The 26552-nt window shown below is 38.8% G+C and overlaps 2 protein-coding genes across 3 annotated transcripts in view; one reads left to right on the top strand and one right to left on the bottom strand.

Annotated features, from left to right (window-relative positions):
* The window catches only part of SLC9A8 (solute carrier family 9 member A8), a 124374-nt gene extending 101183 nt beyond the window's left edge, over positions 1–23191 (top strand). The window contains exons 14-17 of one of the 2 annotated variants that reach the window (XR_011972352.1): positions 1213–1433; positions 4082–4228; positions 5413–5649; positions 22366–23191. Coding sequence is in view for 1 of the 2 variants with exons in the window: in XM_072633580.1 (XP_072489681.1) it covers positions 1213–1433; positions 4082–4228; positions 5413–5520 (476 nt within the window). In the remaining variant the exon portion in view is untranslated. Of the gene's footprint in view, positions 1–1212; positions 1434–4081; positions 4229–5412; positions 12238–22365 lie in introns of those variants that run through there. The other variant, XM_072633580.1, reaches the window with a different exon arrangement.
* On the bottom strand, positions 17067–22654 carry SPATA2 (spermatogenesis associated 2). The gene is made up of 2 exons (XM_072633581.1): positions 22337–22654; positions 17067–20637 (listed from the first exon to the last, which is right to left on the bottom strand). Exons 1-2 carry the CDS (start codon positions 22652–22654, stop codon positions 19390–19392), a joined length of 1566 nt encoding a protein of 521 aa, XP_072489682.1. The 3' UTR covers positions 17067–19389.
* Positions 23192–26552: the final 3361 nt, after the last annotated feature.

Raw genomic sequence — 26552 nt, 5'->3', positions numbered from 1 at the left:
CTCTCACCTCCCCCCTTTTTCCCTCCATTGAAAAAGCTTTTTCTTGCCTCTTTTATGAGAGATAATTTGCCCCCCATTCCATTTCTCCCTTTCTCCTCCCAATATATTCCTCTTTTTTTTTTTATTTGAGGATAATAAGTAGCAGGGAGAGAAAATAAGTGCTTGTAAATTAAAAAAAATTTTTTTTAACGATATTAGGGTATTAGATTATTAGTCCATGGTTTAGTAAGAATTAAAAAACCTGAGTTCTGGTCTAAGCCCTGCCACTATTTCCTTGAATAAGTCATAGCCTTTCTCTGTGGCTTTATTTCCTCATCTGTAAAATAAATGATTAGACTAATTCTCCTGCTTCTAATTTATCAATTATATATTCTAAGTTTTCTTCTATGTCTGATGTTCTTTGACATATATTTCTCACATACTTTTTCTGCGTGTTCTTCTAGCTCTAAAAATTTGTAGTTGTACTTTAATACCAACTCAGTGTTCTACTAATAGTGAAGCAGTTTCATCAGCTGAAATCTTAGCTGTCCTTCAAGGCCTACCTCAATTGTCACCTTTGCCAGAAAATCTTCCCTGGCTAGAGACAGCTAGGTGGATAGAGCGCTGAGCCTGAGGTCAGGAAGACCTAAATTCAGATCTGGCCTCAGAGACTTATTAGTTGTGTGACCTTAGGCAAGTCATTTAACCTCTGCCTCAGTTTCCTCTATTTCTTTAACTGTAAAATGGGGGTAATAATAACACTTACCTCAGAGGATTGTCTTAAAGATCAAATAAAATAACATTTGTAAAGTGCTTAGCATAGTGCCTACACTGTTTATTAGACAATTTATTCCCGTGCTCCTTCCCTGATAGTCCTTCATCTGAGTAGCTGTTACTAGAATGATGGCATCTTGGAGCTGGAAAGACACATAAAACAGAGATGTCAGAGCTGGGAGGGTCAGTCCCTAGGTAATGAGAGATTATCTAGTTTCATCTGGTCATTTTAAAGATGAATAAGACGAGTTATGATCAGAATGAAGTAAGCTGCCTTAGGTGTGTTGGTGGCGGATCAAGGGCTTGAACCCAGACGTCCTGACTTTGCAGCCCAGTATTTCCACCACGATACCAGATTGCCTCTCTTTAGTTCTGAAGCGATCTAGGATAGATTTTGTTTTGTTTTTCTTCTCTTACCCCCCATTTCTGTTCTAATTGTTCTTTATTATTTGTGGACAGGTTTACGTGGAGCAATTCCTTATGCCTTGAGTCTTCATTTGGACCTGGAACCTATAGAGAAACGGCAGCTCATTGGGACAACTACCATAATCATTGTGCTCTTCACCATCCTGCTCCTCGGAGGAGGGACAATGCCCCTTATTAGACTGATTGACATTGAAGATTCAAAAGCCCGAAAAAGAAATAAGAAGGATATCAATCTCAGTAAAACAGAAAAAATGGTTTGTATTGGGAGTGTAAATGGAATTACTGAGGAATATTATTTCATTGCACAATACTACTTTCACTTATGATTTCTGCTATTCCAGGCTAGTTTTATATCATAACTTAGACTTACATATTGATTTTTAACTGACAAAGCACTTTTTTAGCTTTTAGAAATGGCTGTTTAGTCAGGTAAAATAGTAAGAACAGTTGGTACAAATATTTCCCCAAAAGTCTGGAACATACTCTCCCACAAACATATCAAGACTGACGAAACACTATACATAAATTGTTTCATTTGATCCTCACCAACCCTGTGAGGTAGCCAAGGCAGGCATTATTATCCCCATGTTACAGATGGAGAAACTGAAACTCAAAGGGGAATCAGCTTGCGCAGGGTGTTACAACTAAAATGTAGTCAATGTGGCCAGATCTTTTAATTCCAGGACTCAAATTTTGATTATATGATGCTGCCTTTCTGCATGATGTGCTTTTAATTAAGAAATCTAAGGAAGAGAAGGTCTACCCCTTTTCATAACATTGTCATCCCTGAGAATGAAGTGAACTGTTTGGCTATTGCTCATAGATTTATTCTGGCCTCATAGCTTGAGACAGGAAAATTGGATTATATCTGCTTCAAGGCTCATTTTATTTAGTTACATTTTTGTTTTGCCATCTTTAGTTACAGAAAAGTTTCATTTATACTGACACTAGACCTCTACACAATCAACATTGTCAGTAGTAGTGACTATATCTCTTGTGCAGCAGTCATATACAATTGTCTTTTAAAAATAATAATAGCTAACATTATATGTTGGCAGCTAGGGAGGCAGCCAGATGGTGCAGTGGATAGTGTTAGGCTTTGAGTAAGGAAGACCTGAGTTTAAATATAGCCTCAAATATTTAGTAGCTGAGTGCCCTTAGGCAAGTCACTTAAACTCGGTTTGCCACTAGAGAAAGGAATTGCAAATCACTCCTGTGTCTTTGCCAGGAAAGCACCATGGACAGAGGTCCAAGGGGTCACAAAGACTCAGGCAAAACTAAAACAGCCAAACAATAACATTTATGTAGTTCTTACTACGTGCCAGCCACTGTGCTAAGCATTTTACAATTATTAACTCGTTTTTTTCCTCACAATAGCACTAGGAGGTAGGTGATATTATCACCTCCATTTTACAGATGAAGAAACTGAGGTTTAAGTGAGGCAAAGTGATTTGTCCAGGGCTACACAACTAGTAAGTATCTGAGCTGGATTTGAATTCAGGTCTTCTTGTCTCCAAGCCTGGCATTCTACCCACTATGCCACCTAATAATACCTAGATCTCATCATTGTAAAGAGCAGTCAGTGAGGAGCTCCTCTTGCCAGTGCAGATAAGCACCTCTTCCACAGCTTCTAGTCTAAGAGAGTTTTAGGGATACTGAGAGATTAAATGACTTGCCCCAGGGATCACATAGTCATAGGAGAAAACCTGAGGCTAGGTTGCTCTCTTTTATATTCCCTTATGTTTTTACAACCATCCATAGCACTGTGAAGACAGAGGTCCTAGTTTTTGTCTGTAGGTTCTGAATCCTCTATAATGGTTTATTATTTTTCCCATGTACACCTGCTCTATTTAACTTTTTTTTGCTTTTCTTTTTTTTACTAATTTTTAAAAAAATATTTAACATTCATTTTTAAATTTTTGTTCCAAATTCTCTCCCTCCATCCAGTTCCTCCCTTACCCGCTGAGAAAGCAAGCAGAGTGATAGTTCTGAAGTCATGTGAAGTCATGCAAACCATATTTCCATATTAGCCGTGTTGCAGAAAAAAAAAGCAAAAAATATAAAATGAAAAACATATGCTTCAGTCTCCACTCAGAGTTCATCCGTTGTCTCTGTAGAGATAGATAGGATTTTCTCATCATAAATCCTCTGGAATTGTCTTGGATCACTGTGTTGATAAGAGTAGTTAAGTCTTTCACAGTTGATCATTGTTACAATACTGCTGTTACGGTGTACAATATTCCTCTGGTTCTGCTCACTTCATTTTCCATAAATTCTTCTCAGATTTTTCTGAAACCATCATGTTCATCATTTCTTCTAGCATAGTGATCGTATACTACAATTTGTTCCACCATTCCTCAATTGATAGGTATCCCCTCAATTTCCTGTTCTTTGCTACCACACAAAGAGCTTTGTCACCCTGGTTGAAGCCTATGGACCTCTTTTTTAGGATGTTTTATTTCCTACATTCATAATTTTAAAAAATGCTAAATTTTAGTTAGAGGTCAATAAACATAAATATGTAATTTTTTTCTCCATCCAAGTTCATAGACTCCCTGAAATCTCTTGACAGACCGTTTGGGGTCCATGACTCCAGGTTCCTCACATAGGTAATGAATGAGTGATATTATATTAATCTCTGCCCAGCTCCTATTGAGCATTTTGAGGGGTTTTAGCAAGACTTGTTCAGCAAACGTCTTCATCTGGAACGTAGTTATGGATCCTAGCAGGATACAAAATTATTTGTGTATCACCTGCCCTTGAAACAGCTGGGGCCATTGTTCCATTGGATGATTAACATAGAAATAATATATGTACTCTAGGCTGATGAAGGCGGGAAGAACTGTTGTTTTTCAGGTTTCCAGGGAAACTGAGATAACAGCCTTGCTGTCTTTTTTTCTAGGGTAACACCATTGAGTCTGAACATCTTTCAGAGCTCACAGAAGAAGAGTATGAAGCCCATTATATCAAGCGCCAGGATCTCAAAGGTTTTATGTGGTTTGATGCAAAATATCTGAATCCTTTTCTCACCCGGAGGCTAACCCAGGAGGTAGGTTCCACTACTCTTGTGTTTGTGAGAGTGACTCGGCCACGAGTGCTGAGCCAGCATTCTCCGTAGGCATGCAGTTACCCAAATGGACTGTCTCAACATTGAGATACAGTTGGAGGCTGTGCAGGTAGACCATTTATATTTGAACTGTGGAAAACAAGCAACTTTCACTTTGCTTTTTCTCATGATGAACTTGTAGGATTGGAAGCAATGGTGTGAAGTGCTTATTGAATTTAGCATCTGCTGTTTTTCTCTAACTTCTATATTTACTAGGCTAATAATAGACAGTCTTACTTGCTAATTTAGTTTGATGTTAGTTCGTGAAAGGTGTAGTGAATCGATTATTGAATCTGAGCTCTGGAGATGTTTATAACACTTGTGCAGGAGTCTGACAATAGATTGACTCAGAGCTTTCACCCCTTAGTTCCTTTACCACTTGACATTGATAATGCAGAGTCTAGTAAGATTCTTCCTGCTTTCAGACAAGCTTCAGACTGGTTTGATGTAAACTTTGACCTGGCTTTCATTAACAGACTTGGTATATTTTAGTATGATACAGGCATACCTGTACTCCAACTAATTACTCCAACTAATCTCATTTTATAGTGTCTTTAATATCATACCCAAATCTCATTGCAATGCTTCCTCATTCGTTGAAGTGATGTTGGGCCAATATTGAGGGGAAAATTGGATAGTTGGTAATGATCAGAATTACTATTTGAGTCTCAGCATGGTAGCATTTGTCTTGAGTCAGTGTAAACCTCTCCACGTGAGTTAGTTTTAGACATTCTTACTATCTTACAATCACCATACTGCTTTGCTGTATGTGCATAAACATACTTATATGTAAGGCTATTTCCTCTAATATGGTATTTTCATAGAACCAATTAGTTAACCAATCAATCAATCAACATTTATTAAACACCTATTATGTACCAGGCACTGTGCTAAGCTGATATTAGGTAGGATATGTGTATAAATGTTCCTGCTGTTTACCTTGAATTCTGTAGGTCCTATTTTAATTCTGAACAGCACCTTGTCATCTTCTGTCATAAACACAAGGATATATATAGCCACTTACAGTCATTATTTGCAAGCACTAGAAATTGTTTTATTTGCTGCATTTGTTCTGATCCATGAGTAGAAACCTGCTATGATAGCAGTTCTGTTGTTTTCCACCTCAGGACTTGCATCATGGTCGAATTCAGATGAAAACTCTTACCAACAAATGGTATGAAGAAGTGCGACAAGGACCATCTGGCTCAGAGGATGATGAGCAGGAGCTGCTCTGAAGCTGAAGAGACTCTAGGACAATTACCAATGAGATCACCATCATTGAGATTTTTAGTCATGTACAAGGTCTGATGCTAAAAACTGTAAGAAACCTTGAAGCTTATGCCTCCCCGGAGGCAGCCCTGTATGTAAGTATGCTGCACATACAGTTACTGTTAAGTATGACCTCCTCAGATGAACTAATTTTGTTTATAATTGCTGCGGTATTTAAGAACAGCTAATTGGCTTAAAAACAGTGAATGATGGATTTTAATCTAGAATTTCTCAGACCTCCAAGCCAAGGTGGTTGCTTTGAAATATGTGTTCTTTCCCTCATATTTTCCTTTTCAGATGTCTGCCTTAAATGTCTTGCATTAATCCTTACTTGTTTGACAACTCTACAAGATAGAATGAGTAGCGCATTCTCTGTTGAATTTTTCATTATCGGTTCCCAGCCAGGAGTTGTCACAGGTCAAGCTGTGAATTGTGTGGTTTTTTGTAAAGAGGAATCTGTCATTTCTGACCCTGCACATTAAAAGTGACCAGCAGACAGTGGTAGGAATAGGTAATAGTGTGTGGGGATGCCTTTCCATTAGTCTCAGCCTTTCCTAGGCAAGTGTTTTCATTGTACCCTCAGGAGCAGGCATGCTATGTTGGCAGACACAGTCTTAATATGAGCAAACATCCACATGTGTAGGACTGGAAGCCAGTTGTGTCTTAGACAGCCTCTCCTTCAAAACAACCACCACCAAACCCATGACCACAAAATACTGAAGTATTCCAGTCCACATAAAGAGCAGTTTTAGTGGAAATGACCAAGCACAGACTATTACTTCTGATGTCTCCTATTTTTTCAGCACTCCAAAGAAATACAATTGATGCTGTCTTTTTTGTTTAACATGTTGATGCCATGTGCGGAATCTTAGGGGTAACAGGCAGCTAGTTTCCCCAGGAAATATTATGGATGTTTACATTTTAATGCTTAGCCAGATGGAAGTCCCACTTCTTCAAATGGGATTGTCTAGGAGGTGTGCTTATCCTAAATGTCACACTGCTCATAGTTGAAATTCTAGTTCTTGCCTCTAAAGAGTGTCAAAAGTATAGATTTACATTGGTTGATCAACATCTGTGTTTTGATATATGTATACTTTTAAAAAGCAGAAAGAACCTTCCAGTCACCATATCTGATTTCTGACACAGGAGATGTGCTAGAGGGCAGCTCCCTGGTCGTTTTGCCTGGTGTAGCCTCTGGACACAGTGCTGTAGAATTCACCACTTGTGTACCACCTTAATTCCTCCTGTTCCTTCCTATCCAGACTTTCCTGTCATGTTCCTTAGCTCACCAAGTCCTCTCACCTGCCTTGCTGCCCCCTGGCTTAGCCAAACAACTGATGTCATGCCATCATTCTTGTTGCTGTTCCCACCATCCCCTTTAACCAGCACAGCTGTCTTCAGCAGCACCTTTCTTACCTTAACCATTTTTATTATCTTCACCATATGGCGAATGAAAGTAACACCAAGAATTACCCTGTTTCCCCTAGAAAAGCTTATTTGAACAATACAAATCTTTACCTAAATCTCAGGGTCACTGCTCTAATAACCCTGAGATCTCCTTAATAAGAAGGACCTTAAAGTCTTTTCTAGGCTCTTGGGACAACTCTGCTCCTTTTTCTTCCTGCCACCTGTGTGGACAATCATGACTTGACAAACATCTGTCTACACATACAGGACCTAGGCATTACTTCATAGCTTCCAGTCTCTCCACCCCAATATAGATGTGCCCCAATTCATACAAAAAGTAGTTCTCTTTAAAGAGACAAAGTATTTAAAATATCTTTGAAATCTGTACACTTCTACTTGTGGTACCCATACTCTTTTTTTATTTTATTAATTTTATTTATTTTCAGTGTTCCACAATCACTACCATATAACTTAGGTTTCTTTTTCCCTCCCTCCTCCTTCTTTCCCCCTTCCTCTCAGAGATGACATACAATTTTACATAGGTTCTACACATATATTCCTATTAAATACATTTTCACCACAGTTGTGCTGCATAGAAGAATTGAAATGAATGGAAGAAATCATATAACAAACCAAAACGTAATACAAAAGAACATGATCTGCTACATTCTGCGATTGAATGCCATAGTTCTTTCTCTGGATGTGGAAGGCATTTTGCCTTAAAAGACCATTGGGATTTTTTTTTTTTAAATCCTTGCACTGCAATAAAGTTCCAAGTCTACCAGAAAAAATTCTCGCACACTGTGGTCGTTGCTGTGCACAAAGTTCTCCTGGTTCTGCTCCTTTCACTCAGTATCAGATCATATAAGTCTTTCCAGGCCTCTCTGAAGTCTTCCTGTTCATCATTTCTTATAGTGCAATAGTATTCCATTACACTCATATACTATAACTTTTTCAGCCATTCCCTAGTTGATGGGCATCCCCTTGATTTCCAGTTCTTGGCCACCACAAAGAGTGCTGTTATAAATATTTTTGTACATGTGGGACCCTTTCCCATTTTTATGATTTCTTGGGGATACAGTCCTAGAAGCAATATTGTTGGGTCAAAGGGTATGCATATTTTCATAGCCCTTTGGGCATAATTCCAAACTGCCCTGCAGAATGGTTGGATCAGTTCACAGCTCCACCAGCAATGAATTAGCGTTCCAACTCTCCCACATCCTCTCCAACATTTACCATCCTCCTCTTCTGTCATGTTTGCCAATCTGACAGGTGTGATGTTGTTACCTCAGAGTTGATTTGCATTTCTCTAACCAATAGTGATTTAGAGCATTTTTTCATATGACTATAGATATCTTTAATTTCTTCCTCTGAAAACTGCCTGTTCATATCCTTTGACCATTTATCAGTTGCTAAAAAATATCTATTAAATGGTGAGAAGCTATATGACAGAGTAGCTAAAGATCTGGCCTTGGAGTTTATGAAACTTGGATTCAAGTCCTTCCTCTGATGCATAGTTGTATGATCATGGTAAGTTATGGAACTGCTTCATGTCCCAGGCAGCTAACTCTCTAAGATTATAAATTGCGGATGAGTTGCCAATCTGCGTTGTTGAAGGAGTTTCCACACTAGGAGCTCCTTTCACTGATAAAATATCAGGCCTGGACCCAGTCTCTCCAAATAAAATAAAATACTAAACAAGGCTTCTGACCTTTACCACAGTATTCTGGATTTTAGGGGCAGCAACCAGCTTTTATATAGGGAATAGGGATAAACAAATCACATCAGTTTGAAGTAAAATTCACAAGGCCCCCTGTAGACTAGCTTGGCACTCACCTCACTTTACAAGCCTTACTTTGTCACTAAAATTTTTCTTAGTTGACTTGAGCACAATTTATTTTTCATATTTTTTGTAAAAAAGACATTTATCACAGGTAGGATGATTTGTTCATATTAATGTCCTTTACTCACTTAAGGTAATGTGCAAAATGAAGGGCAGGTAGACTCAACATCTTGCTGATTAAGAATAGATAATTCTTCTTTGTATTGAGGACTATATTAGGAGGGAACAACAAAGATCATCCAATAGTACTGGGAAAAGTTAGACCTGGTACATTGTAATTATAAACATTGTCAAGTTTACAGTCTAACCAGGAAATACTTTACATATCTTTCTTTTTTTTGTGACTGAAAAGTGAAATTATACTTTCTGGAACAAATCCTTACCTTTCCTTTACTTTCCTACACAAAATTACCCCAAGTATCCCAGCATCATGCTTCGACCTTTATGTTCATGGTAAAATCTGAGGTGCGGCGGGAGTGGGGGGGGAGTGTGAGAAAGTTTACACAAATAAGGAAGACTGTCATATGGAAGACTGAAATCCCTTTATATTGGCATTTTCTTACTGTTTAGCAATGAGATAAATCAGTAAACAATGACTTTGCATATTGCCTTTTGCAGTCAATACTGTTTCCACTACTATAGAATTTGAATCCATGAGAAATGGTATATATTATGTTCTCAGAGTAATGTCTGGGGACCAGAATGATAAATTCTAATAATAATGCTGGCTGACATTTATATAATGCTTACAAGTTAGCAAAGTGCTTTACATACATTATCTTGAGTCTCACCACATCCTGTAAAGGTAGGTAGCTATTGTTTTTCTACAGATGAGGAAACTAAAACTCAGAGAGGTTTTATTTGTGACTTGCCCATGGTCACACAGCTCATAAGTATTAGAAGTGGGATTGAAACCCAGGGCTTCCAAGTATAGCCATCCACCCACTATACTAAATGCCTCTGTGTAACTATGGTACATAATAGAAGGGTCCTAACAAGCAGAGATCCTGGTCCCTAAAGCACTTGTCCTCCACCTCCACTTCCATCCATAGAAACAATGTCAAGGTACATCCATTAAGCCTTCTGGCTCTGATTTGTCCTTTAAATTTTCTCCCAGAATTTGCCTGAGCCCTGAATTTAGCTGAATTTGAAAGCTTACCAAAATTATTGATTATGTATTCTTTTTGAAGTGTATGGGAAATAGCAACATTTAAAAACAAAGATTTGATTGTTCAGTGATTATCATCAGAACTACACACATACCAGGACATAGCAATGTTTCCCTTCTAATCCTGCCTTAATCACCAGAACTCTATTCCTTAACTGAACCATTCTATATTTTTCCTTTCCGGTTTGTGAAATGGAAATTATATTGGAGCAAATTCATTTACGTAAAGCCCTATGGAGAGGTTATAAAAGCCTTTTATTTGTCTGCTCATTGAGAGGCAGGCTTTGTTAAAAGCTAGGATTATACCTGTATATAACACCAGTGGAGCTTTCCTGCCCTCTGCTGGAGTAATGCAGATTGAGTGCAACTATGACCTGCACTTGAAGTGGAGTTCAAGCAATGATTGATTGTGCCTAGTGAGTTATTTGAAGCAAATGAATTTTCTTACATACATAAAAGGAAACTGAAAATTTTTTAGTGGATTTTAAAAAATTATATTTCTGTAGAACCAAAAATATGCAGAAAGCAATTCTCTTGAGATTAATGCATTGGAGATGTTAAAATATGCATCTGAATGGAACATTTCTTAATTGATTTATTTATATTTCATGTACTGCTAGCAGGATAGCTATAAAACAGAAGACTGAACATTTTTAAGAAACTGAGAGAAGTTAAAAATTGGAAAGTCTTTTTCATAGGATTTCCAGAACTAGAAACAACCTTCAAGATCATCTTTTTTATTGCTTCATTTACAGAGGAAGAATTAAAGCTTATAGAAGGGGAATGACTTAAGAAAGTAATATTAGCTACATGAGTAGGAAAATTTCACTATAAATAATATTAATGGAGTGTTATGCAAGACCAGATCACCATTAGCCAGCCCTCAATATAGAAAACTGCTAAATGGATTTTTTTTTCTTAACCAATAACTAATGCTAGTTTCTTGAATCTAGTGGCCTGTACCTTTGAGTTGAGTGATATCACTCAGAAATGGGAAAAAGCACAAATATAACAACTTGTATAAAGCATGAAGAAGAACTGAAAAAAAAATATCCTCTTCTTTGAGTTTATGATGTGATGGTGGATGGAGGTTTAGGTGAGTGAGGCTTTCCCCAGTTTTGGCCCATCCCCTCTCTCCTGTTTGCCAGCTGTGGCTTCGCAGAGAGAAGTGGAAAGAAAGTCTGCCCTTGTCCCCAGGCCTTGCATCCATTAGTTGCTGTGGCCTTGTCTGACAGCCACTTGCAGAGCTGCTCCAGTAGCAGATTCCATTTCACAGGGTGCCAGCCTGGGTCAGACATGGTCTGTCTTCCACGTTCATAGGGAAAGGTGAATGACAGACCAAGGAGGTAACAGTGGAAAAAAAATGCAGCCAATTAGTTATCGCCTTTGAGGTGTATACATCTCACAAAAGTCACTTAACTGAATTCAACAAAGAAAACACTGAACAGCCATTTGTTAAAAGCTTGCTTTGTACAGTGTTACACTGACATGACGCTAGGGAAGGATGACATTTGGTAAGTTGTTGTCCTGACCCTCATGAAACTTATAGTCTAGTAAGGCAATAAGATCAAGATGGGTAGCTGCAAAGCAAATGCATGAAATGTCAAATTCCTTCCTGCATTATTTCACATGCAAAGAAATGTGCACTTTAGCCTTCTTGCCCTCCTGGGCACCGAAGGCAATGCTCTGATGATGGGGGAGGGGGCTTCACCACTTTGCTGCCATCTGCTTATTTGGATTGGTTTGTTGCTGATACCAAAGTAATTTTAACATGTCCACATGACAGCTTTTGCAAAGTTTTCATTGCTGCACCCAGGGCTGCTAGATTCCCCTGGGATTTGATTATTATTATTTTTTAGTCCTTTGCTTTCTAAGTGTGCAGGGGAGGGAGGCAGGTGGGTTAGTTCACTTATTAATTCTGTAAGGCATTTTAAACAAGGCTGTGGAAACAAGTAAAGGTTATGGTTTTTTTTCTCATATTTTTCTTCCCTCCCTCCAAATAAATAAGCTGTGATAGGTTTTGTTTGTTTGTTGTTAGTAGCTTATTTCTGTAAAACTGTCAGTCTGTTTATTGCTTATTTGTGACACTGGGATTGAAATGGGAAGAAAGTTGGATAAATATATATATAGGTGCATAACCACTATGCTGGAATTTTTCTATGCATAAATCTTGGCACATTGTGTTGCAGAAATATATAGGAAACAATGGTGAAGGAGCCTGGTTATTTATTTTGAAATAAAAATGAATGTTGGCAAACTCTAAGACACATTACTGGATTTTAATGCACAGGTGATTTTGCAAGCCATTGGCCAAGTATTTACCTTTGTCACCCAGAGATTCAAACATTCCCCATTTGGATTGTGCAACTTTGGTACTTCTTTGTTATTTTCTACAGTGACATGCCAATGCAGACCATGGAGACCCACAACAGCCATAAGCTAATGTGTTTTAACCCACCTGTGTAGCATGTTAACATTTATATATAACTTTTAAGGTTTATAAAATGTCTCCCTCCCTCCCCTGCAGTTCTCCCCATGGCCAAAAGCCAGCTAGTAAACTTGGGGTTTACTAAGACCAAGCCTTAAACACAGTTCACTGAATCTCATGAATTGGACAATAGGTCCCTGCCCTAACACCACTTAATGGTTATTTTTTGGGGACATCTTGGCTGAGAGAGAATATAAATACTAACAGTTTCTCTTTTGGCCAGCAACCCTGAGGGTCTTCCCCTCCCAGTTTGATTTAAGGGTCCATCCCTTGACTTGCTTCTAAAAGAGGTCTATTCACTGAATGGGCTTTGCCTCCATCAAATTAGAACTTGAAAAGACTTAGCTTAAAAGGCTCAAGGTCTGCCACTGCATCCTGGACCATCTCCAGTCATCCTGATCCATATCTGGCCACTGGACCCAGATAGCTCTGGAGGAGAAAGTGAGGCTGGTGACTTTGCACAGCCCCCCCTCACTCAAATCAAAGTCAATGGCAAGTCATGTCATCATCTCCCTGATGTCATGGTCTTCTTTGAGAATGAAGAACAAAACACAGCCTGGTTATAAAGCTGCATTGTACCAGAGGCCTTCTGTTGACAGGACCTTGACTACAAGTTTCCTTACCCTTAAAACGGTTCTTTCCCCATATGATTTGACTAGATTTTGAGCTGCCATAGTTGGGAAGGTGCCCCATATTACAGACAACTTCATGCTTCCCATAAGAAGACAACCAGCCGTGTAATAGCAGCTGAAAAGGGGGAGGAAAGGCAAGATTTAAATAGGAAAAAGACAGCAGGATGAATACAGAAAAGCATGGAAAGATTTAAATGAACTGATGAAGAGTGAAGTAAGCAGGGCCAAGAAAACAATATGCACAGTGACTACAACAATGTAAAGGAAAGAGCTACCCACCATCGTGAAACAATGTAAAGTGAACGTTGCAAAATTACAAAGAACAAGCTTGATCCCAAAGAAGAGCTATGAAACAACAAACTCTTCTCACTCCTTTGCAGAGGTGGGGAGTTCACAGGGGTGCAACACTGCATTTATCTTCACTCTTTTTTGATATTACTGTTTTCCTGATGTTTTCCTCTTCCTGTCTCTTAAAAATACCATTATATGTGATGGCTTTTTTGGGAATGGAAGGGGGAGAATACTGGAAGAAATTTAGACAATATAAGAAGAAACTATATCAATAGTTTTTTAAAAAGGGAAAAGGGAGGAAGCTCAAGGTGATGTGCCATTTCTTCAAAAGGGCTGACTACATTATTTCTAAAAGTCCCATTTTACAGATGAGGAAATAGTCTCAAAAAGGCAAAATGACTTCCCTAGGGCCACACAGCCAATAAAAGCAGGAACTTTAGAGGTTACCCAACTCAATCCATTTATTTCACATGTGAGGAAACAGGCTCAGAAGTGATTTGCTCTGTGTCACAGTTGGTAGTGTAGAAGAGTCAGGATTTGAGCCTGGGTCTTTTCAACTTAAAAATCCCAAAATACTTGCTCATACAACATTACTATGTAGTTCACAGATGGCAGAAAAGATGAGCTGGCAGAGCAGTTAAATGTTATGCTGTTGAATCCCTAGTGTTTAAATATGCAGGTCCTTTAGTGTTTTTTGAGATGTCAAACATGTAAACTAAGCAATCTGCTCTTGAACTGGTGCAGAGGCATCCACAATCCACTGTGTATCCAACTACAGCCATGCCATGAAATCCAGTATAACAGTATAACAATGAACTCTGCTGGGCTCTCCATCACAGATTCCCAAAGCAAGTCTTGTTTGAAGCTGGCTTACTGGGCTGCATGAACAAAGGCTGCCTATAGAACTGTTAAATCCACAGCAAGATTATGGTCCTAGGAAAGACTAGGCTGGCTCAGGGGAAGTCCCATCCAGGGGGAAGAGCTAAAGATGTCTAGTATATCACTGAGAGGGATGGAGGCAGAGGACTGGACACTGAAAAGAGAGGCAACAACATAGTTGAGGGGAAAGATTATTGGGCTGGGAGTTTGGAGATTTGGATCTCACTGAAGGGCCCTGCTAATAATTTAATAGGTGAAGTTAGGCAAATCACTTATCCTTTCTGGACCTTGGCTTCCTCATCAGTAAAATGAGGGAGTTACATAAGATGGTTTCGCAGGGTGAATTGATCCAACCAATTTGGAAAATGAATTTAGAATTATACTTTTAAAACACTGCAAAACAAAAATACCCACTGACCCATCAGTACTACTACTATTAATAGGCATGTAGCCTAGAGAGACAAATTGTAGGGAAAGGTCCCAGGTGTATAAAACATTTTATAACAGGAAGGAAGGCAGTAGGTTCCCATTAATTGGGGAGTGGCTAAACAAATCATGGTATAAGTATGATGGATTATTGCACGATGAGAAATGATGAATGTAAAGAATTCAGAGAACATTGGGAAGGCAACTGTATGAACAGATGAACAGAGCAGAGCAAAATAAACAGAACCAAGAGGATAATTTACAAGATAACCACAATAGTAGATACTGAAAAACCTCAGAACTCTGATCATTGCAGTGTTGAATGTGACTTCAGAGGTCTGATGGTAAAGAACTCCTACCCTCTTTCACTGAGTACAACATATATTTTCAGATATAGGCAGTGCATTGTTTTTATTAATTTATGAGAGAAGTTCTCTTTTGGGAGAAGGTAGTGATTGGAAAGTGAGTGATGCAAAAATGAAATCAAAAATATTTTTAAGAAAAAGTGGTTTCTAAAAATCCCTTCCAGCTCAGATTTTTTGTATGGTTTTACAAGACTTATTAGCAACAATATCACATTTATCTTTTTTTTTTCCAAAGACCTTCACACATCCATGGTGTTAATAACCTCAACTTGAGGTAGGCAGGCATTAACCCAGTGCTGCCACCAGCCTGGGCAGGCCATTTTCTCTGATCCTAGGTATCCAGGCCTTTCCTGTTAAAAACATTATTTTCTCAGGCCTCATTTTTCTCAGTCTGTGTAGCGTTGGAGCAGCTAGGTGGGCAGTGGCCTGAGTGCTGGGCCTGAAATCAGGAAGGACTCATTTTCCTGAGTTCACATCTACCCTCAGCTGTTTACTAGTCATGTGACCCTGGGCACGTCACTTAACCCTGTCTGCCTCAGTTCCTTATCTATAAAATGAGCTGGAGAAATGACAAACCACTCCAGTGTCTTTGCCAGGAAAACTCCAACTAGGGTCATGGAGAGTCAGACACAACTGAAAAGGACTGAAACCACCACCAACTTGCAGTTTTGACACTGTAGACTGCCTTCTCATCCCAGATACTTTCCTCTGTGGATTTTCAAGACATTCTCTGGTTCTTCTACTTGCACTTCTCAATCTCCTTTGTAAGATTATCATCCATGTCCTACCCCACTATGAGGGGGTACCCCGGGCTCATTCTGAGCCCTTTTCTTTTTCTACCAACTTCATCAGCTCCTACAGGTTCAACCATAATATTATGCAAATGGCTTCCAAATCTTCATATTCAGCCCATATGGTTCCCAAAACTTCAGCCCTCCATCTCCCAACTGCCAGTTGCATCTCCACTTGCATGTCCCCTATGAGTCTTAAACATCCAAAACTGAGTTTAATATTCTCCTTTTCCCACAGAACTAGTAGAGCCCCAGCTTGCTCATCATCCTAGGGAGGACTGATTTAGCATCCTTGTTTCTATCCAGATAATCACTCAAGTCAGTTCTTTACTCTGCACTCTACTTCACTCTAAATCCCACCATTTGCCAAGTCTTTTTAATTCTACTTCCACCACCCCTCTCTCTCTCATCCATCACTTTCTTTCCTTCACACAGCCACCTCTCTCTTCAATTCTCTCTTCCTCAAACTAATAATTGTTAAAACATAGGTCTGACCATGTCACTTCCTTGCTCAAGAAGCATCTATAGTTCCCTATTGCTTTCCTGTATAGCATGTAAAACCAACATGGTTCTAATTTAGCTTTCCAAACAGATTTCACATTCCTTCTCCCCTCATCATAGGTACAGATTTAAAGCTGGAAGGGACCAAGTCCAACCCTCCCCCACCCGCCCTTTTACAGTGAGCTGAGGCAAAGGATTAATGAGATTTGAACCCACGTCTTCCTGACCACAAGTCCAGCATTTCCTCTGCCACCACACTCCCTTTGAATTATATGATCCTGCCAAGCTAGGGTATTTGCTGATCCCCATAAGCAGCATTCCATCTGGTGTCTCTGTGCCTTTGCACAAGCTGTCCCTTGATGCTGGGATGTACTACCTCTTCATCTGCCTCTTGGAAGCCCTAGCTTCTATAAAAGGCATTTCCTGATCCCCCACCCTATTAGTGTTCTTTTGCCACTCCCCCAATTAATTCAATCTGCATATATTTTATATTTATGTTTATGTGTTATTTCCCCCAAAAGAATATGAGCTTTGTAGAAGCAGAACTGTTTAAGCTTTTGCCCTTATATCCCTAGCTCCTACCTGGACTATAAATAAATACCTGTTAAACTGATTTATAGTACCCTGGGATTTTATAACTACATCTAAACTTGAGAAATCTCTCCCAACCCCCTCAAAAAAAAAAAAAAACACAGCCAAAAAGGAGGGAGGGAAACCTCCATTAACAAGTGGAAGACATTTTATTTTTAAAATCATCTATCATCACTTCACCTCTCTTGGTAGAAATCAAATGCAAAACACCTCCATTTAAAAGTCAGATATACTTTTACTGTCTCAATCACAGCAACCTGGTACAATAAGATACACACCAAGAGAGTGCATGGTCAGAGCACTTGCATTTCAATAGTTTTGAACAACAGTATTTCCATGACAATATGTACTGTACACCAGATTTATTAATGCAGTCATCCGGGCTAAAGTTCACAGTTTGTTAGCAAATTTGCAGTAGGCAATCTGGACAAGGGACAAGAGAACTAAAGACCTCAGAAATAGGATAGGCATGATACTCCAGAATGAAGTAGCTAATCTCAGTAGTGAAATTCTTTAAAATTCAGCTTTATATACAGTGTTATCTACACATGATCTATCAGATATATGTGTGTATGTATATATATAGAAAGAGATAGTGATTTTAAAAAGTCAGACAATTAGGAAAAAAAATCATTCAGCTGAGCCTGGAAGTCAGTAAGTTTAACAATGACCACCATCTGCAGCCAAATTCAGATTTGTTCCCTCCCCTCCCATTTTTTTTTTTTAATTAAAGCCAAACATTTCTTTTTTGCTTTGCTCTTAGAAATACATTTGGTAAGATCCCAAAAGATTTGTACATTTGACAGACTTATGGCTAAAGTAATTTTGCATGTTCATAAATAGACTATTTAGAATTTCTTACTCTTCTCCCCCATTCCCTTCTCACCTCAAAGCAAAATTTAAAGGTGAGTTGGTTGGTAATTCATTGCATGAGTCAGGAGTCAAAGGTGACCTTCAGTTTGGAGGGAGTTTTCAGGACAGGCCAAGCATACATAAAAATAAGCAATCAGTTTCTGGCCATTTTAAGTGCAAAAATATCTCAAACTTTCACATTTTGAAAACTGAGGATAAAGGTATGGGAGGGTGGGGAAGAGCAGGGAGAGAGTGAATTAAAAGGAAACACTAAGTTACATTTCCTTTAGAAACAAGATCTGGACAATTAGGAGGGTCAGGTCCAACTTTTGTGCCAGAGACCATAGGGGAATAGTGAAGTCCTGAGAAGGCCCTTAGTGTGGCCTCTAAATTTATGAGGGTAGTACTACAGTCTACAGGGGCAGAGTCTCACTGCCAAGTCTGTACTAACCCCCAAGAAGTGCAAATGGGAGGTAGGTATCTATAGGTACACGGTATATATATATATTCTAAAAGGGAAGACAACAGCTTAGTTACCTCTACTGACTCAAAAAAGGAACCCATCTTCAATATTTCTTCCCACTTCTAACAACTTCACCCGGGGAACATGAGGAAAAAAGTACTAAATGCAAACAACATTTTTGCAACACAAGAGCCTCCATTTCCACCCTCCAAGATGAAAACAAACAAGAAAACCCAGGGAGAAATTATAAATAGGCAGATAATGATTTTTTACCACTTTTAAGCACACAACAAGGGATATATTTATTAAAAAATAAAATTTTTCAGGTCACCTATTTACAGTACAAAGAAGGGAATCAATACGTGTGCAACAGAAAGGAATTAAAATCAAGCCTCTTTTGGATGGCTGCAATGAAAATATCATGTCAACAAGTGCACTAATACTGTACAGTACACTAGAGGAAAATCAAGCATGACTGTCTCCTGTTCGAACTTTGAAACCTAGTGAGCCAAATATGAGGGGGCACTGGAGAGCCCACTCAAGGATCTTGGTGATTATTTAAAACAATAGCTAAATGTGGAGGGGGGTGGGGAGAGGTGGTTGGATATTTCAGGAAGCACTTTGAGATAAACTTCTGTGGGCAGCAATAGGACTCCTAGGAGATACTGCTGTGAAAGAATGCTCTTTCAAAAACCTTTCACTATTCCCTGAAATGGGAACCATGAATCTTCATGGCTATCCCTCCCGAGCCCACTGCAGCTCATCAGTGGGGCAGCTGGGGTGTCATCTGAAAACCCCAGGTATTAAAACTCCTTTAAAAAACAAAACTGGGCAGGGGTGGGAGTGGGGTGCACACAAGAGGACTAGCAAACCCAAGTGCCAAAATGGAAAGGAAGCTTAGTTGGTTCTCTCCCCCTCACTGAATCACAAAGCATCCATTGCTGGACAGATCTGACAGCAGTGTGGATCCCAAGGTGTGTATAGCATGGATGAGGACACAAAAACACCGACAACAGAGGGGTGAAATGTCATTCCTCATAGGTCAGCATAACTCCACTTCCGAGGTCAGTGTAAGACTTCGCCAAGGAAGTCACAAAGTATAGTTTTAGCCCTTTGTGTAGAATTTAAGAGTTCAAGTCTATCTATACACAAGATGGGAGAACTGAGTTGACTTATAGTTGAGTTGACTGTTAGGCATGAATTTGTGTTGCTCACTCTTTTTGCAGCATGGGTCGTAGTGGTAAGCAGTGAGGCAGGTATCGCATGAGACTTTTGAACAGATTGCACATGTGTTAGAGGCCCCTGACCGATTGCAGAAGCCACAGCGAGATGCAGCTGTAGTCTTGGATTTTGAGTGGAGGTGAGATGCCCTTTCAGGGCCCTGAGTCTGTGCCGTGTACAGAGACTTCTCCCTCAGAGTAGCCCCATGGGATAAACCATCATGGGGGCCTGATTTTATAGGGAAGCTGTTCTGTTTGGTGACAGGATAGTCCTGCCGACATGTGAGTACAGTTTCACACCGCTGGCAGAGCGAGGAGCCACATGTGAGGCCACAGCTTTGGCACTTGGAAGAGGCGGTCTCTTTGGCGGGATGTGTACGCTTATGGTAAAAGGGATTGGAGTCATTTCGGAATAGCCACACATCTGGCTTGAGAGAATCTGGTCTCCTATATGTACCCCTGGAATCTGAATCTGTATAAAGGTCTAGGTCATCTTGAGGGGGAAAATAGGTGTTATAAGGAGGGATGGTTCGTAACATGCCATTGGGATTTGAGGAGAGGGGCACAAATTCATCAGAGCAGCCACGTGGGGAGCTAGACATGGTCAGGAGAGATGGAGATGGTCGAATAATTTCATCTTTGATGTCATCTTCCACATCTACCACTGCAGGCTCCTTCCTGAGGCTGAGTGAAGTCATCAGTGGCGGCTTCTTACTCTCCCAGTAACTATCATAAGTGTCCATAGACTTGGAAGGCTTATTCACTTTGGGCTTGAAATAATCTTTTGCTGCTCTCTCACTGGCTGATTTCTGAAGGGCCATCCGTGCCATAGAAGCAGTGAGATTCTCCTTACACTCCACCCGCCTCTTCATGGCATCTGAGCAGCCCCTCACATCTTCACTGCTGTGCTTACGCTCATTTACCACATCCAGCTCTGAGTAACCCTTGTCCTTCACCTGGGAGTGTATCTCAAGCAACTGCTCACACTCTACTTTGGCCAAAAAAAGCTCAAAAGAGACCATTTTCACCTGCAAAGTTTCTACCAGTTCTTTGAGCCTGTATGCACTTCCAAGATCCTGGACGTAGCCCATGTAATTCAGGATGACTCTGATGTCTTCTTCTAGCAATGTTGACTTCACATAATAAACAAAAGGTCCTGTGTAGGTCTAGAAGGAGGAAAAAAATCCAGTGTTTTTCCTTTAGTATACACAAAATGGAAAACAATTCCCATATAACTGTAATACAGATCATGTATGGAAAAGTAAGGGAAGTAAATTACTTCACTAGACTCATGCTCTAGGAGACTGGAATTAATGTTTACTAATATCCAAGACAGTAGTATGAGGGAAATTCCACATCCATTCTCTTTCTGAAAATTCAGGAAAAGAACTGATGATTTTGTGGAACTGGGCTTTCTACCAACAGAGAAAACAGCAGTGAATAACAAAGAGGAGAAAATCCAATGACAAAAAATTCTTTTAGTTTCCATTAATATACAACAATACATTTGACCCATATCACCTGGTAAATTATTCAAATGTTCTCATAGAAAGACAATATAGACCCCCTTGAGTCTGAATTACCATCTAACTCAGTGCTATATTTCAGAAAGATTTCTGGAGAACCAATCTGGGGTCTCTTTATGATACAGAAATTTGGTTCAAACCACAATAGATAGAATACTGGATTAGAGATAAAATGACTCAATTCCTAATGCTGGCTGTATTTGCTGTGTAAGCACAGGCAAGCCATTTAACCTCTTTGGAACTCTGTTATTTCCTCTGTAAAAGGAAGGGAGGCAGGGAGCAGACTACCAAACTTTATATTATTACAAATCTTTTAGGTAACTTAAATGGGTATTTACCCCTTTTTACACCAAAAAAAAAAATCTGACCCTCTCCCCTTCAAATGCCCATTAGCACACATTCTAAATCATAAAGGCCGTTGGCATAAACTTTACTGACAAAACAGTTAAATTTTGCCAGGCCAGTTAAATTCTCCTGCCAGAATTCTAATCACTTGGTAGAGTACACCATGAAAGATATGATAGTGTAGTGAAAAGGAACACTTTATTTGAAATAGGGAGATCTAAGAGGTCAAAAGTCATTTCACTCCCATAAGCCTCAGTGTCCTCATCTGTAAAATGAGGATAAGAGTATTTGCATCATCATTTGCTTCACAGGGTTGTTATAATCCTTAAAACACTATGGCAATGCTACCTACTTATATCATCCATTCAAAAGTTTTAGATTAAGGGCAGCAAAAGTTCTGAGTCAACAAGTATATGGGTAGTACCAATCGCTGGATTCCACAACTGCTGGTTCTACGTCTTTCCCAGGCTTTAAGGCCAGTGGAAGATAGAACACCTGACAGTCATTTATTCTTTTGTAGTATACACTCATTAGAGTTTGGGGGGGTGGGGTTGGAAACTAGTTCAAGTTCCTCATTGAAAAACTGAGGGAAAACTAAGTCCTAGAGAGGGAAAGGGCTTGCTTAAAATCACACAGATAATAATTGACAAAGTTGAGATTCAAACAGCAATTTACTCTTTGCTTAATGATAAAAACATTATCATTATAGATCATTATAGCTGGAAAGAGATTATTTATCTGTTTCAATACCTTTACTTTACAATAAGTGAGGCCCAGAGAGAGGAAATAACCTAAGAAGTCACTATGCTAATTATGCCAGGTATAGGACTCAAACTTAGGTCTTTTGATTCCTAGTCTAAGCTTCATTCCGCTACATTAGGCCTCTGTAACTTTAGGGAAGCATTAATGGAGATGGATGTAGCAGTCCTGGAAAAGAACCTTCCCTACAGCCTACTTTATTTAAACTACTAGAAAGCACTTTTGTATGCCTTACTTTAATACTTTTGAATTCCTTCTTCCAAGGGTAAAGGAAGAGGTTGATTCCCACTGTCTCCAGCATGTTGAATGCGCTGTGGAGAGTCCGCAAGTTAGAGGACCTCAGTGAGCGAAGTGAGTTCTCAACCACCTCATAAAATTTGATCAACCGAAATCTATAAAAGGGCTCGATCTTATGCAGACTGAGTACGGCCGAAGCTGCCACCCGGAGGTACTCATCATTGACAGGTCGTTGCTTGGTGCTGGAGGCATCCACTTTGGACTCGTGAAACTGCACATACTTCCTGAATAAGTCGTCCTTATATTTTGTATCCATTGAAATCAGCTTTCCTAGAACATTCCCAGGTAGCAGCTACCTCATCTCTTCCATGGCTTCTCTCCAGGGGGCATGGCAATCTTAAAGGGCACTGGCATGTTACCTATCTTGGATACCTGTGATTTCTGGAAGAGAAGAAACAAAAAAGATATTAGTAGTGTTTCCACATGATCATTCATAAACCAAGTTTCTGAGAAATAAGCCTTCCCTCATCCTGTTCCATCATCAGTCATTGTTACTGCTAATAAGAATATTTATTTAAACATTTATAAGCACCTCCTATGTACAAAACATTGTGCTATGTGCTACGAGATGTACAAAGTTCAGATCAGACAATTATTGTTACCTTATGGAACTTACAACTTGGTTATTTGGAAACAATTCTGAAAATTATATGCCAAGCAATTAAGTATCTGAAATAATCTGAGTTAAAATTTTTTCACTTAAACTTTAAAACTACAGCATTTGATCCAATGGAAATTCTTTTTTCTTCCTATAAGTGGTTTGTTAACCATAAAATAAAAGATAAAAATATCATTTCAATGAACTTTCATTATACCTTATGGGAAAAATAGCATTATCTCCATTTTGCAGATAAGAAACCTAAAGCTACTAAGTAAATGGTGGGACTCACACCTAGGTCTAATTCCAAATCCAATGCTTTCTTGACTTGATGCGGACTACAAAATGCTTTAATAATTATATTGGATTTAATGAGTATGTTAGATAGTCTTAGGGTCCTGAGGATAGATAATAAGAACCAAACCTAACTTCTTGTAGAACCTAACCAAACTGATCTTATCTTCTGAATTAATTTTCAATACAATGCCAATTTTTAAAAATATTCTTCAAAACAAGAAAAACTAGATGCTAATAGCAATATCCCTTTTAAAAGCTTATACTTATTCTAGATTCTCAAAGGCTTTATCAGGAAGTAGAGGCTCTGTCCGGTTCTACCATATGGTTTCAAACAGACTATCTGATATTCAGTTTGGAGAAGTATGGAGAAGCTCACTGGCAGGATACTGGCCACTCAACGAATTTTTTTGGCCATGGCAAATCATGAAACAAACAAACAAATACAAAATGGGACTCAGTCCTGCGTGCATCCCCTCCTCCCACCTTATAAAAAAGAGAAAGTGTCACCGATAGAAAATAGAACAGAGGATTCTAAGAATAATGTAACTTTTAGATATATGTAACCGTTAGCTTAGCTGTTGGTACTACAAAATATGAGAGCTCTCATCCAGTAACTAATAAGTAGACTTATTACTGGAGTATATCAATTATTCTCACTACAAAGAAGTTATAGCTAAATAGAAGTCTGGCAAATAAGGAGTTAGTGAAGTTGATTTTGCCCCATATCCAAAATCAATAAGAAAACATCATGGTCATGATCTCTTGTACAAGATAAATGTTTAAAAAAAAAAAGGACCCTCATGAAAATAGCCACATCTCACATGCCAATATCTTTTGCTGAAGATGAAGAAAAAGAAAAATTCTACAAAGAACTTAAGACCTTTTAAATTAAAATCAACATACTTTGATATCTGATATCTAATGTCAAACTGGCCACTAAAAAGACAGCCAAAATATGTGGCTTAGGAGTAAATTAGGTGAGTAAGAACTGAAAGGCAAATGGTTTATAATCTACATAGAAGCTTCACAAGTATTTTATTCAAGAGAAATATCAGGAGACATTGCACATGGCAAGTACCAAGTAAACATCAAAAAACAAAATACAATTAAGACAACTCCAACTTGACCAGTGAAATAAGCTGCTGATGTGGCAATATAGGACCCAAATGAAGGAATGGCTATTGACAAAAATTAGAACCATTTTGTAAAGAACTCTAACAATTACATTAATTGTCATAATAAGGAAACAAAAAAAAATCTAAAAACTCACCTCAAGCTGTATACATTTGATTTCCTTGTTAGGTGGAGAGAGAAGGTTTAAAATATAAATTCTTTTGTAAAATCTTATGGAGGAGGATGATATTTAGTTTCACCTCATAAAACACAAAATAGCAGTGAAGAGAAAAAAATTTAAAGAAAGCCTAAAGAGAGACTGACAACTATGCAAAGTCATCCCAAGGGCATTTAAGCATGAAATGGAGAAAGGACAGAAAAACAGATGAAAAATAGAATAGAGCTGTGAAAATTTTATAATAAACTCTTTTCACTGTCATAGATTGTGAAGCCACAACATTTGAACTCTGACATCACAGTCCTGAATGTGATCACAGAAGGAAGTAGAAATTGCACTGAGGAAAACATAGATGGAAAAAAGCTGCTAGAAAAGAACATAGGTATCCATACTGGTGACATACTGGTGAAGGTGTTAAGAGATCAATTATGATCTGGAAGATATCGAAAAGTATTGTGGGGGAAGGGAGAAATTAGACTTTAATACCCCCCCCAAAGAGAGATTATCAATAACAACCCCACTGCCTCCTCCCCATCTATACAAAATTTTGTAAGAATAAATATTCATCAAGCATATCCTGGATGAAAATATGAGAACAGAACAAGTAAGTTTTGACAACATTCTAAAACAGGCTATTTACAGTCAAATAGTTGACTGAAAACTGTAGAAAATACAAAATTCCACCATGCTTACTATTTACAGACTATAAAAAAGTATCGAATTTGATAGAGTAAAACACTACCTTACAGGCTTCCTTCCAGCAAAGTATCTTCTATCAATGTCAAAATACTAGAATATTACTTGTAAAATATAACAGATAACTTTGTTCAGCAAACCTGTTATTATTAATTTCAAGGAAGACATAAAACAGGGAGATGTGTATTCTCCCAAGTTGTTCATCATCATGGAGTTTGGCACAAAGTACAAGTCAAAGAGGGATTCTGGAAGGTGAGGACTTTCAGATGCTCTTCTTTGCCAGTCCCCTTTTACTGGTTCATAATGAATTAATATCCTACCCTTTAACCATGGGGCTTTTATCCTGGACCCTCTTATTTCCTCTTTATATAAGTTCTCTCAGTGATCTCATCACCTTCTACTGGTTCAATTATCATCTCTTTGGAGATAATCCTCAGATTATGTCCATTTCTAATCTCTCCTTGAGTTTCAGTCCTATTTTTATCACCAAGTGTCCTTTAAACATCTCCAACTGTAATGTAAGTACTTCAAACAACATATATCAAAATGAAACTGATCACTATTCATTCCTATATCTGACTTTCCTCCAAACTTACCTGTTTTGGTAAGAGGTATTCTCCTAGTCACCCAGATTTTCAACTTTGGAGATTCACTGTCATTCCCCACACCACTAAATTCAGTCAGTTGTCGAGTCTTAGTCATTTTTACATCCACATCACAGATCTACCTAGAGCTGGAATTTTGGAACTATATGGCCCAACCCCCTCATTCTAAAGCTCTGGAAACTGGGACAGGGTGGATAAATGATTTTGCCCAAGTTTACAATAGTGAAAAGGAATGGTCTTTAGTTCCAAAGTTCTCTTCCCCACTCTCTCAGCTGAAAACTTTGCTCTTTCTATTTCACTGAAACAAACCAAGGCAGTTGATGAGAGCTACCTCTCCTCTAGTTCCTTATCTGACATCATTCAGATGCCTTCTGCCACTATTTCCTCCTTCACCTGTTTTGCACAAAAGGGTGGCCTTTCTCTTTGCCAAGGCAAACCTCTCTAACATGCACAAGTGATTCTATTCCATCCCGTCTTCCCCAGTTAAGTCTCCCCTTCTAACTCCAGTCTCTCACCTATTTCCAATCTCTCCCTATCTAATAGCTGACTCATCTCTTCTCCCATTCTCAAAAAAATCCTCCCTTGATCTGTCCATCCCTCACTAGCTATCATCCTATAGATTTCTCCTCCCTTTTGTGATCAGACTTGAGAATGCCTTCTACCAACT

This window comes from Notamacropus eugenii, chromosome 1 (genome assembly GCF_028372415.1).
Source record: "Notamacropus eugenii isolate mMacEug1 chromosome 1, mMacEug1.pri_v2, whole genome shotgun sequence".
Taxonomy (NCBI): Eukaryota; Metazoa; Chordata; class Mammalia; order Diprotodontia; family Macropodidae; genus Notamacropus; species Notamacropus eugenii.
Note: the sequence above shows the minus strand (reverse complement) of the source record. Positions and strands in the feature narration are given on the sequence as shown.

What these genes read in the sequence shown, in the direction of transcription:
- SPATA2 (XM_072633581.1), bottom strand. Translation starts at nt 22,654, where the DNA reads ATGGATACAAAATATAAGGACGACTTATTCAGGAAGTATGTGCAGTTT. An exon ending in AGGAATTCAAAAGTATTAAA is followed by an intron (nt 20,638 to 22,336) that starts GTAAGGCATACA and finishes TCCTCCTTCTAG; the next exon opens with ACCTACACAGGACCTTTTGT.